Source organism: Euleptes europaea, chromosome 17 (genome assembly GCF_029931775.1).
Source record: "Euleptes europaea isolate rEulEur1 chromosome 17, rEulEur1.hap1, whole genome shotgun sequence".
Classification (NCBI taxonomy): Eukaryota; Metazoa; Chordata; class Lepidosauria; order Squamata; family Sphaerodactylidae; genus Euleptes; species Euleptes europaea.
This window is the reverse complement of record NC_079328.1, coordinates 28,103,870-28,116,573: the sequence shown is the minus strand read 5'-3', so window position 1 is coordinate 28,116,573 and position 12,704 is coordinate 28,103,870. Positions and strand designations below refer to the sequence as shown.

General features: G+C 48.4%; 1 protein-coding gene across 1 annotated transcript in view; it reads right to left on the bottom strand.

The window, feature by feature from the left end:
* PHAF1 (phagosome assembly factor 1) overlaps positions 1–8,805 on the bottom strand; it is a 61,790-nt gene extending 52,985 nt beyond the window's left edge. The window contains exons 1-2 of the mRNA XM_056862458.1: positions 8,753–8,805; positions 4,799–4,926 (exon numbers count right to left, since the gene is read on the bottom strand). Of these exons, the coding sequence (XP_056718436.1) occupies positions 4,799–4,862 (64 nt within the window). The 5' untranslated portion in view covers positions 4,863–4,926; positions 8,753–8,805. The remainder of the gene's footprint in view (positions 1–4,798; positions 4,927–8,752) is intronic.
* Between the last annotated feature and the right edge of the window lie 3,899 nt (positions 8,806–12,704).

The following is a 12,704-nucleotide window of genomic DNA, read 5'->3' as shown; positions in this document are numbered from 1 at the left end:
TCAATCATGAGGCAGTTGCTTGGAGGGTGCATAATTTTTCCTAAATGCAGTTGACTCACTACCAAAGGAAAAGTTGAGGGCAGCAGGAAAAGAGGAAGACCCAACAAGATACAGATTGACTCAATAAAGGAAGCCACGGTCCTGAATTTGCAAGACCTGAGCAAGGCTGTCAAAGATAGGACATTTTGGAGGACACTGATTCATAAGGTCGCCATGAGTCGGAAGCGACTTGACAGCACTTAACAAACACACACACACAACCAATCACAGATTTTCCTTAACCCAGAGCACCTTTAAATAAACTCATTCCACAGCAATTCATCTGAACGTACATCTCAAATAAACATAGCAAACATCTAAAGTTCTGTCAAGCCTAGTGGACTACAGTTGGATGAATTAGGCATATTCCTGCATTTCTACATGGCCCCAGAAGCCTTTCTTCTTAGCTGTGTGTGTTAAGTGCCGTCAAGTCGCTTTTGACTCAAGGCAACCCTATGAATCAATGTCCTCCAAAACGTCTTGTCCTTAACAGCCTTGCTCAGGTCTTGCAAATTGAGGGCCGTGGCTTCCTTTATAGAGTCAATCTATCTCTCGTTGGGTCTTCCTCTTTTCCTGCATCCTTCAACTTTTCCTAGCATGATTGTCTTTTCCAGTGACTCTTGTCTTCTCATAATGTGACCAAAGTACGAAAGCCTCAGTTAAGTCATTTTAGCTTCTAGGGTCAGTTCAGGCTTGATTTAATCTATAACCCACTGATTTGGTTTTTTGGCCATCCACGGTATCCAGACAACTCTAAAAACCTTACACATCTTTCTTCCAAGTCAGGCCTGCCTCCAGTCACACTCATCCCTGCAGTAGATTAAAACATACCCTGTCCAAATTCATTTGGGCTCCACATGCACAGAAGGCAGTCAGAGCAAAAGCTCGCTTCACCTAAGAAGGTGCTGCAAAAATATGGCACTTCCGTGTGTGCGCGCACCTGTGTAAAGTGCCATCAAGTCACAGCCAATTTATGGTGACCCAGTAGGGTTTTCAAGGCAAGAGGCTAACAGAGGTGGTTTGCCAATGCCTTCCTCTGCATAGTGATCCTGGCATTCCTTGGTGGTCTCCCATCCAAGTTCTAAGAAGGGGGTTGTGCAGGGGTTGGACAATATGACCCTGTTGGTCCCTTCCAACTCCATGATTCTATGATCCTCCTTAGCTTCTGAGATCTGTCGAGACCAGGCTAGCCTGAGCCATCCAGGACAGGGGCAGCACTTCTCTACATAATAAAAATACGCAACGAAGGGGTGAAGGTGGCACATGCAGCCAACCACAGTAACGAAGAAACTGAGCAAACTGCCTCTTGCATCACCCCTGAACTGCTACCATTAGGCAATTCCTGTACAGGAGTCCTTTCTTTCCTTTCTTAGAATTTGTTGGTAGATTTTCAACCTCACTGAGCTCATTGGCAGCAAGCGAAGACTTCAAGTAAACAGAAATTAATTGCACTAGCCATGCAAAAAAGTGGGGACAGACGTTGCTTCCCAACAGTCCCCTTAATTTTAACCTCACAACATTTTTGTAAATCAAGTCTAGAATAAGAAGAAGAGTTGGTTTTTATATGCCAACTTTCAACACCACTTAAGGGAGACTCAAACTGGCTTACAATCACCTTCCCTTCCCCTCCCCACAACAGACACCCTGTGAGGTAGGTGGAGCTGTGACTTGCCCAAGGTCACCCAGCTGGCTTCATGTGTAGGAGTGGGGAAACCAACCCAGTTCACCAGATTAGCCTCTGCCGCCCATGTGGAGGAGTGGGGACTCAAACCCGGTTCTCAGGATCAGAGTCCACTGCTCCAAACGACCATCCTTAACCACTACACCACGCTGGCTGAGAGAATGGCTACAGCTACTTGTGGCTGAGAGGGGATTACAACTTGGATCTCCTAGGTCCTAGCGCAACATTTAAACAACTACACTGCACTGGCAGCACACTGGAACTCTCCAAGATACTCTTTAGGGTGGAGTTGTTTCTCACTGAACTGTATGTGCACCACACCTGTATATTCCCTACCCATCCATGGGCAGAGAGAATTGGATTTGCTGTACTGTGTATGCAAATGCCTGCTTCTGGTAAAACTCTGTCCTATAGTCTGACGAATAACATGTATAACTTATGTCCCAGCTTCCATCAGACAATGTTTATTTTCGGATACCCCAGCTCAACAGCCAGCCATCTGCAGGCCAGGGCCAGTACAGTGTAGTGGTTAAGGGTGTCAGACCGGGATCTGGGAGACCCAAGTTCAAAATCCCACTCTGCCATGGAAGCTTGCCAGGTGACTTTGCACCACTCACATACTATTATCCTGACCTAACTCACAGGGTTGTTGGGAGGATAAAAATGGAGAGGGGGACAATGTAAGCCGCTCTGGATCCCCACTGGGGAGAAAGGTAGGGTATAAATGAAGTAAATCAATAGTGAAATAAATGAAATATTTATTAACACCTACATCAGCATCTCTCCTTTTCTGATCCTTATACAGGAATTCTTGCTATGCACAAAATCGTTGACAACGAGGAAATTGAAATTGTTGAAGACTTCCTATTCCTTGGCTCCATCATCAACCAAAAGGGAGACTGCAGCCAAGAAATCAGAAGGAGATTGAGACTGGGAAGGGCAGCCATGAAGGAGCTAGAAAAGATTCTGAAGTGTAAGGATGTGTCACTGGCCACCAAGATTAAGTTAATTCATGCCATGGTATTCCCTGTTACTATTTATGGGTGTGAAAGCTGGACACTGAAGAAAGCTGATAGGAAGAAAGTAGATTCCTTTGAAATGTGGTGTTGGAGGAGAGTGTTACGGATACCATGGACTGCCAAAAAAACAAATCAGTGGGTTATAGATCAAATCAAGCCTGAACTGACCTAGAAGCTAAAATGACTAAACTGAGGCTATCATATTTTGGTTACATTATGAGAAGAGTCACTGGAAAAGACAGTCCTGCTAGGAAAAGCGGAGGGCAGCAGGAAAAGAGGAAGACCCAACAAGAGATGGATTGACTCTATAAAGGAAGCCACGGCCCTCAATTTGCAAGATCTGAGCAAGGCTATCAAAGATAGGACATTTTGGAGGACATTGATTCATAGGGTCGCCATGAGTCGGAAGCGACTTGATGGCACTTAACACACACACAAAATCGTTACACTAGTGCAGCTGAAGCATTACATTTTCCCACAGTATTACATTTATTAAATTGAAGCAAAAATTGCCACACGGACATCTCTGGTGATTTACAATATTTTAATTCTTCTTCTTAGGTTTATTTGCTTTTAAAAGCTGCTATTACCACTTCCACCAGGACCACCCAGTGAGTTTCATGGCTGAGCGGGGATTTGGACAGAAGTCCCTGGTCCAACATGTCACCCACTGCGATGCACTAGCTACCTCTCACTGCATGTGACCTTTGCCAAAATGTATCTAAGACGGTCTCAGTTTCCTGACCTGTTAAATGGGATCGTTGCGGCCAGTGCCCCAAGATTCATTCAAACACATGTATGTGGGTCAAGATCTTTGCCCGGAAAGCTCTGTGCGAGTTTCAGAAGCCAGCTTCCAACACGTCCAGGTGCCAGCTATTCCGAGCAATAGCCATGTGATCTCTGATGGGGTTGCTCACCATGCTAGAATTACAAGAGGAAGTGCCAAAGCAGAGCACAAACAAAACATGACTCTGTTTAAGGGCACCCAAAAGAGCACTGGTAGGTAAACCAAGAGCTGTTCATAAAGTTTCAAAAATGTAAGTTTCAAATATGCAAAGTGGGTGGTAGAAATTTGACTATACCACTTCAGAAGACTGCAGGTGTGAGGTGATGTTTTAATGTTCCCCTGCTATATACCCCCCAATAAAGCAAACTAACATCAGGAGGTGGTCTATGCTAAATGTTTCCTCCTGCGGTTCTGATTAATGCGTGCAAGGGACCTTTTTTTGCTGGGAGGACCAAAAATGTCTGCTAAAGGTTGTTAAAGATAGGACATTTTGGAGAACATTGATTCACAGGGTCGCCATGAGTTGGAAGCGACTTGACGGCACTTAACACTTAACACACACAATATCTACGGCATCCTGAAGTCAGACAGACCAGCATTCTACCACCACCTGATCTTCCACCTCATTCTCTTTAATGTGCAGAATGGCTTACGGAAAAAAGATGCTCACACTCATCACTGAGCACCTAGTCCAAATACATTTGAGGTATTTGTCTTTTTTAAGTTAGTCTAGAGCAGTGGTTCCCAAACTTTTCGGGCCACTGCCCCCTTGGTTCCACAAACTCAACCCCAGTGCCCCCTACCCTATCCTATAGAAAGCATTATTCAAAATAGGGGTTTGCATGACGCACTAAAGAAGATAATAGCAATAAAATTTCAAAACAGTAACAAGTAATTGTACATCTATTCACAATCAACATTTATTCAACAAAACCGATGAACTTGAGCCAGTGGTACCAGCTCTTCAAAGTTTGGAAAAAAATTCTGATAGTTTCCACCAAATTTGCCAGTATGGAGCCATAGCTTGATCTATTGTAAATTAGTTAACAACACAAAGGGGCCCACCTCTAGCGTCCCCCTGCCTCTTAGTGCCCCCCTAGGTAATCCCATCGCCCCCCAGGGGGTGGTATTGCCCACTTTGGGAACCACTGGTCTAGAGGAATCCTTCTCTCAGAACGATGCTGGAAGGAAAGTCCCTGGAAGCAAAGTCTATCCATCACTTCTTATAACAGCAACAGAAAAAAATGCTCACAGAGGCTGCAGGCTACTTACCCAAGGTGAATTCCCATTGCTCATTCCCTAGAGATCGCTCGGGAACCACTTCCAGATCTAGCATTGGCCCAGGCAGAGGAACGGCCCAGTAATCACACAGCAGGGTCACGATGTTACTGTGGTTTGACCTGAACAGGGAGAGAACACACACCCAAGCTTATGTGTCATCCTTCTAATCTAAGGCCATAACCCAAAGCAATGTGCAAACACTCCTTCTTGCTCAAACTCTGATGAGGAAACCACTGATCCTCGGACCTGGCCTTATGTCATTGTTGTTATTAAAGGTTGTTATTGTTTATAATAATTAACAGCACCATTAAGTTAGGTTTCCTTCTTTTCCCACTGCTCAACCAGACCTGCAAAAAGACTTCCCGATCCAGTAAACATTCAAACCTTCATTGCTCTCCACTGTGAAAGCGCACACACACTAATTACATTATGCAAGCACAGGCAGGATTCGACTGCTTCAGGGCCTGTCTTGGACACTGTATCTAAGCATCTCTCCTTCCAGCCATGCTCTCTGGGTCCGCATCCATATTCAACAACAGAGATATGGGATAAGTGCTCTGAGAACTCATGGCAGGCAAGCAGAGCTGATTTTACCCTGTCTGGTCCCTCTGCAGTGAACAAAAGTGAGTCCTATGGATCTCCTCTCCACCAAAGCATGGGATAACCCCCTTCTGCCTCTCTCTCCCATCACAATGGGTTCTTTGTGCAAGGGAGAGGGAGTCCCTTGGGGGGGATACAAAAACATTTCCAATATCCCCCACTGAAGACACTTAGCAAGGTGGGGAAAGTGGCAAAAAGGGCATGTCATCCTCTCCTTAAAGGTCAAGCCCCCTTTGCACTTTGGAGGCCAGCTCTGGAGAGCCGCCTCCCAGTCTCTCACACAGCAGATTTCCCAAGTGACAAGAGACCCTACGAGGGGCTGCAGCGGAGAGAAAGCATCAGGAGAGAATACCCCTCCCAAACAACATGGGCAGCAAGCCGCAGGAAAGCACCAAACATAAAGCCAGTCAAAGTGTCCTCTTTCTGCCTCCGATCAATAATGGTTCCCTCCTGAGGAAGAAATACTTGGCATGGTTGGCAATACCCTTTCCTTGCAATGATGAGTAAACAACTGAGCTCTCACCCCACAAACAGAGGAGCCAGTAATGCAGTCCAAGCAAGATGTCCACTGCCCAGATAACGCCAGGCCCACAGGACCGGGGTTCTTATCCTCAAGAGCAAAACCCCTTAGCCTTCAGCAAAATCCCTCCCTCGAGGTGCCTATGTGTCTAAACTTTATATCCAAGGAATGGCCAGAGGAAGAGGAAGGAGGCTGCTGAGAGGTTTGGGTTGCCAGGGAGACAGAGAAGATGCAGGGGGGGGTGTATATGTGAATGACAGCCAGGAAAGGGTCTGCTGGGGAGTTGATGGAGAGAAAGGAATACTGTAAGTGAGGTGGGACACACACACACCCCATTCTCCCTCAAGGAGCTGCAGAGGGACTGGAAAGATACCAAGCACTCCACCACACCCTGGGCAGCAAACTGCACGGGCCAAGCCTGCAGGCTGGGTAATTGAGGAGCGCAAAGCAAAGAGGAAGCAGATCCAGAAGGGAGCCATTTGACTAAGACTGACCAGCAATTTGAGGAAAGGAAGAGTGGGCCACAGGAGGATTTAAATGTGGCAGAAGACCCCACCTGAGGCAAAGCCAAATGTAGACCAATCAATCCCACACTTTCTGTATAAGAAAGTTCAGATTTTGAGAGGAAGCTGTTTTTTTTAAAGCATATACAGTTACATAATGTATTGTTACAAATATTAAATTGATAGAGGAATTAATCAGGGTTTCTCCACCCCATCTTTTATTAATCCTTTCCACATCCCTAAATAAACCACAGTGGTCTCTTTCAAACCACCAATGCGGACAGGGTTTGAACCACCTATCTGCAAGAGCAGAGGAATTTGCACACTTAAGAAAACTGTTACAAATGAGATTATGAAGATCCCTCCCTAAAAGCAGAGTTAGGAGTCCCGCACAAGCAGAAACTGTAAGGGGAAAAAAGTCACTGCAGTTCCCACCTTCCCTCATGAGGCACAACCAAATCCATCCCGAAACCCCACCAGACGTTTGCTAGTTTTTAGGATCCAAAGTCTGCACCCTCAGCAGAGAGAACACCAAGAATAAATCTGTCCTCCCACCGGGTTCAAGAAAATGAAGCACCCACACCAAAGTGGATTTCTCCCCCCCTCAAAAAAAAACAGCTCCTGCTTTCCTTCACCACATGCACCCCAACACAGAGAAAGGTTGTAAAAACACACCCCATCTTGTGCAAAACAATGAAGGTAAATATCTCCCCCTCCCCATAATACTTTTGTCTTTCTGGAGATTAGTTCCTTAGTTTACAAATCCACTTCTCCCATACTTGCTGGGGGGGGGGGGGAGAAAGTTAGGCAAGAATATCTCCCCCAGAGCTACTAGAAAAGGGGGGGGGGCAAAGAGAAGAGACTCCTGCCCCACCAAGTTCTTCTCCCCCCAGCACAACAGTAATAATTTAGGGGGAGCAAATTCCTGACTCATCTTCTCCCTCCTCAGCACAACAGCAGGGGAGGAGGGAGATCCCTACCCCACTTTCTCTCCTCCCCCAGAACAACAGTAATAATTTGGGGAGGGGGATTCCTGCCCCACCACAACAGATGGAAGAGGGAGGGAATCCTGCCCCTTTCCATCTAGTGTGCTGAGGGGGGTAGATTTCTGCCCCACTTTCTCTCCCCCTCCCCAGCACGACAGTGTCTCCAAAGCAGACCCTCCCAAAGAGTAACAAGCTTGGAGAGGGAGAAAGACCCCCCCTACTCCCCCTCAGTCAGCAATGGAGACCTCCTCAAAACTGCCCCCCTATCGATAACAGAGACGCCTTCTTTCCTCCTAAAGCAGGGGTTCTCAACAAGGGGGGAATTCCCCCCCCCGGGGGGGGGAGAATTTTAGGATTGTGGGGATTGGGACCACTATTCAGCAAAGTGCATATTATTTGGAATGCACCTTTTGAGATAGATGATTTTGGGAAAGGGGGGGAATTATATTTTGAACAATGGTGAAAGGGGGGGAATGGAGCAAAAAAGGTTGAGAACCACTGTCCTAAAGTGTGTGTGTGTGTGTATACATACATGCATACACACATAAGCATATATGGGGGGCTGAATCTTTTTTTATTTTATTTTATTATTATTTTAAATTGATTTACAATCTTAATTGTTTTTCAATTCACAAAGTACATAATAAAAAAGATTTCTATCTTATCTCTAAGCAAGTATATATATTTAACTTCCCCTCTCCCCTCCTCAGTCCATTTAATATCCAGGTTTCTCTCTTTGTGTTCAGTTCTAATTCATTATAATAAACCAAATCGGTCAGTCCTACAATAAATTTTTTAACCTTAGAAGCTTAATTACGACTAACATTTTGAATTAGATCAATTCACATCCTTTAATATTTCCCAACTTAAGTTCAGTTACACAATAAGTTGCCCATGCCTCCCCATTCTCCCAAAAAATCAGTATTTTCTTTTTGGATTTATTAATGCAGTGAATGTTGCCATTTCGACCAGTTGATGGGGGGCCGAATCGAACAGCCCCTCCAAGAAAGCCTCAAGAAAAGGGAAAGCCTCTTGTTGACAAGGGGGAAGGGAAGGCGGCGAGGAAGCTCCCCCATAACAAAGGCCTGGCGGGGGAGGGGGGGCTGCTGGAAAACAGAAGCTGCCCCCCCTCTCCCCACAGCAGAGAAGCCTCTGAATGCTAAAAGTGTTGCACCAAAACAACAGGGAAAACAACAGACTTCCTTTCTCCCCCCCCCACAACCCCCCAACCCCGGCTCAGGGGATGGGTGGCCGTTCCCCGGGGCGCCTCAGGGGCCCCCGCGAGGCAGGGAGAGGTGGGGGGGGACACCGGGGGGGTCGTAGGGCTGCGACTCACCTCACTTGCGGCTGCTGTAAAAGGGGGGGGGAAAGCGGATACCTTTTGCGGCCGTCAGGAGACGGGGAGGCCGGCTGAGGCGGAGGGAAGCACCGGCAGCCGAGGCCGAGGGGCGGGGCCAGGCGGGGAGAGGCGGGGCCAGGCGGAGCCGGGCGAAGAGAGGCGGGGAGAGGGGAGGGGAGGGGAGGGGCCAGGCGGGGCAGGGCGAAGAGAGGCGGGGAGAGGCGGGGAGAGGGGAGAGGCGGGGAGAGGGGAGGGGCGGGGCCGGGCGGGGAGAGGCGGGGCCGGGCGAAGAGAGGCGGGGAGGGGCGGAGGCAGTCGGGGAGAGGGGAGGAGCGGGGCCGGACGGGGAGGGGCGGGGCCGGGCGAAGAGAGGCGGGGAGGGGCGGAGGCAGTCGGGGAGAGGGGAGGAGCGGGGCCGGACGGGGAGGGGCGGGGCCGGGCGAAGAGAGGCGGGGAGGGGCGGGGCCAGGCGGGGAGAGGGGAGGGGCGGGGCCGGGCGGGGAGAGGCGGGGAGGGGCGGAGGCAGTCGAGGAGAGGGGAGGAGCGGGGCCGGACGGGGAGGGGCGGGGCCGGGCGAAGAGAGGCGGGGAGGGGCGGGGCCAGGCGGGGAGAGAGGAGCGGGGCTGGGCGGGGCTAGGCGGGGGAGGGGCGGGGCCAGGCCCGCTCTCCCCTCCCTCTCGGGGGTCTCCCCTCCCCTCCCTTCCCGGCTTCTGGGGAAGGGGGGGGAAACACTCTGCGCGCGCTCAGAGGCGCCCCTGCTACGTCTCAGAGCAAAAGAGGCCGCCTTTGTCCCCGTTCAACCCTTCCCCAGGGCCGGATTTACGTATAAGCTAAACAAGCTATAGCTTAGGGCCCCACTCTCTTGGCCCCCCCCAATTTTTTTTTAAAGGAAATAAGAATTATTTCATTATTAATATATTACTTCTTAATTGTATTTCGGTTCAACAATTGCTTTGATAAAATATATATTTTGTTATGTGCAGATGGCTTTAGATACCTATTAGGTCCATAAATTACCGTATAGCATATGTAGAAAAGGGCAAGAGTCCCGTAGCACCTTAAAGACTAACAAAAATATTTTCTGGCAGGGTATGAGCTTTCGCGAGCCACAGCTCACTTCTTCAGAAAGCTTATACCCTGCCAGAAAATATTTTTGCTAGTCTTTAAGGTGCTACGGGACTCTTGCCCTTTTCTACTACTGCAGACAGACTAACACAGCGACCCACTGTGAATCACCGTATAGCACAACACAACTGTAATTTAAAGGTTGAGATGGATGGATGGATGGATAGATAGATATTTTGTAAGGAGGGAAAAGATCAGAGAGAGAGAGATTCTCATCCTCTCCTTCAAAACCCCACTCTTCTTTTCTTCTTCTTGGTCTTCTGCTGTGCTCTGCTTAGGCTCAAAGGCATCCCTGTCATCCAGTTATTTTGTCCCACCCTTCCTCCTTAGGAGCTCAGGGCAGCGGTATGTTCACGACAACCCTGTAATGTAGGGTAGGCTGGGAGAAAGAATGACTGATCCAAAGGCACCAATTGGAGAAGAGGGCTGTGGCTAGGGTTGCCCGGTCCCTCTTCACTACGGGCAGGACGGGAGGTTTTTGGAGCGGAGCCTGAGGAGGGGAGGTTAGGGAGGGGAGGGACTTCAATGCCATAGAGTCCAGTTGCCAAGGCGGCTCTTTTCTCCAGGTGAACTGATCTCTATCGGCTGGAGATCAGTCGTAATAGCAGGAGATCTCCAGCTACTACCTGGAGGTTGGCAACTCTAGCTGTGGCTGAGTGGTTGAGCATGCAGATAGTCCCTGGTTCAGTCCCTGGCATCTCCAGTTAAACAAATCAGGATGTGGATGATGCGAAAGATTTCTCCTTGAGACCTTGCAGAGCTACCGCAGCTCTTGAGTAGACAAAGCTGGTATTTGTCTCGGCAGAAGGTAGCTTCATGTGTTCAGTAGGCCTTATAGCTGCACATGGATTTGAACCCAGGTCTGGCTAGTTCTGCCTTCTTCTGAATCAGATCAGCAGTCCATTGAAGGCAGTATTTTCTATTCAGACTTGGCAGCAGCTCTCCAGGGTCTCATGGAAAGGTATTTCACATCACCTACTATATTGTCCTTTTTTTAGCTGGAGATGCCGGGGATTGAACCTGGGACCTTATGCATGCAATGCAGAGGCTCTTCCACTCAGCCATGGCCCGTCTCATTTGCCCTGGAATATGAATGAGGCTGTACCTCTACAGGCTGCTTAGTGCAGGTCACCTCTGGCCAAGGTAAGCAGTGGAACAGGCCATGTCCGGGAAGCTACTGGTCCAAGCAGGCAATTGGACTTGACTCTGTGCCCTTTTCCTCTTGCTAAGAAAGAGCCAATGCCTTGTACAATGAATGCAGGGGGACACCCCTCCACCCAAGCATCTGCATTCCTTCAGATCTGTTTGGCATCTCTCTGGGGCATGACAGGATTTCAAATTACAATGTTAGAAAGTGTATACCTGTTTCTGTGCATGTATGTCAGGAAACTTGGCTTGGGGGAGGCAGTTTTGTTTGTTTTTAAATCTGGATGGGGCTGGGCGAGCAAGCAGGAGCATGAGGGAAGGAAGGACAGCTTAGGGCAATGTGTCTAATGGTATACTTTAGCCTGAACTAAAATTGGAAGCACACTAGGTGTGGAAGAAGAGGAATTCTGTTCTGAGGGATCTATCTCCTCTGTTTCTGCATGAGCTACTGTTCTGGGTGTTCCTCTTGTTTGGAAGGAGGCAGGCCCAGATCAGTAACTCACGCAGAGACACAAGAGTGGGTATTTTCACTCACGTTCGCCCCGGTCTGTCTCGGGTATTCCTCAGAGTAATGCATGAGTTTTCCGTCCATTAGAGATGACCTCGCTGCTAGCCCTCACAAATCCCGGGACTTCCTGTTCCTCTGTTAACCTGATTCTTCCCTCTCCCCTGAGCTCAGCCCGGGTGAAATTCCCGTGCATAAGGCAAAGTGCAGGACGTGAAAGCTTGGTTTCCCTCTCAGCAAGCAGATAGCCAGTTAGAAAGCAGCGGGGATTCAAATGCTTCCTGCTTCCTTGGAGTTCTTTCTGAGCAGAAGGCTTTTAAAAATGAGGCTTGAATTCCCCCCTCCTTTCAAATAGCTCAGTTTTTTTGGTTTTTGTTCTTCAAATGCTTTTTTTATGCAGCAATTGGGTTGGGGGGGACTTTTCTCTCACTACAGCCAATTACAAAACAGCATTTCAAGGGGCAGGGATTGAAATACTTCCTGATTTGAGCTTGGAGACTGCTGGTGCATAGACTCTTAATAGGAAAGTGTGGGTCCAGTGAGCAATAAACCTCAGGTAAAACTCCCATGCATAAATGACCTGAATGATCTAACTATACCCAAGGCCAAGATGAGGCAAAGTTTCTCACCTACAGCAGAACTTGAGTATGAACAGGAAAAGTCAGGGGTTCATACAGAGTTGCAAAAGGCAACCTCCTCAAAGAGGGGACAGTTCATAGTGCATCTAGTCAGTGACTCGAACACAACTCTTATCTCTATGAGGTAGAATTACCAATCCCTCAACAGAGGATGACTGGAAGGAGGCAAGGACAGAGCAGTGACTCACACAGAGCAGCAGCCTCCTCTGCGGACAGCTGACTTGGGTTGACAGGACCCTCTACCAAACTTAATTTCTCATGTGGTGTTTCGGAGTGCACCTTCACAATACTAGTCAATCTTTCTTCATTGCGTTTGACCTCTTGGGTTGTCTGTAATGAGCTTCTGGGCTCGCAGGCAGGCAGGACATAAAGGTGACGGCCTCCCTTTCTGCCATTTGTCTCCAGCATCTGGTTTCCCCGAGAACATTCGCTGAACCTAATGCACATTAGGGTCACGAGAATAAGAGGGGAAAAACTCTCAGCTCTAATGGCTTGCCTGATTGCCCCAGAAGTTATAGTTGGCAGAAAGAGTTTG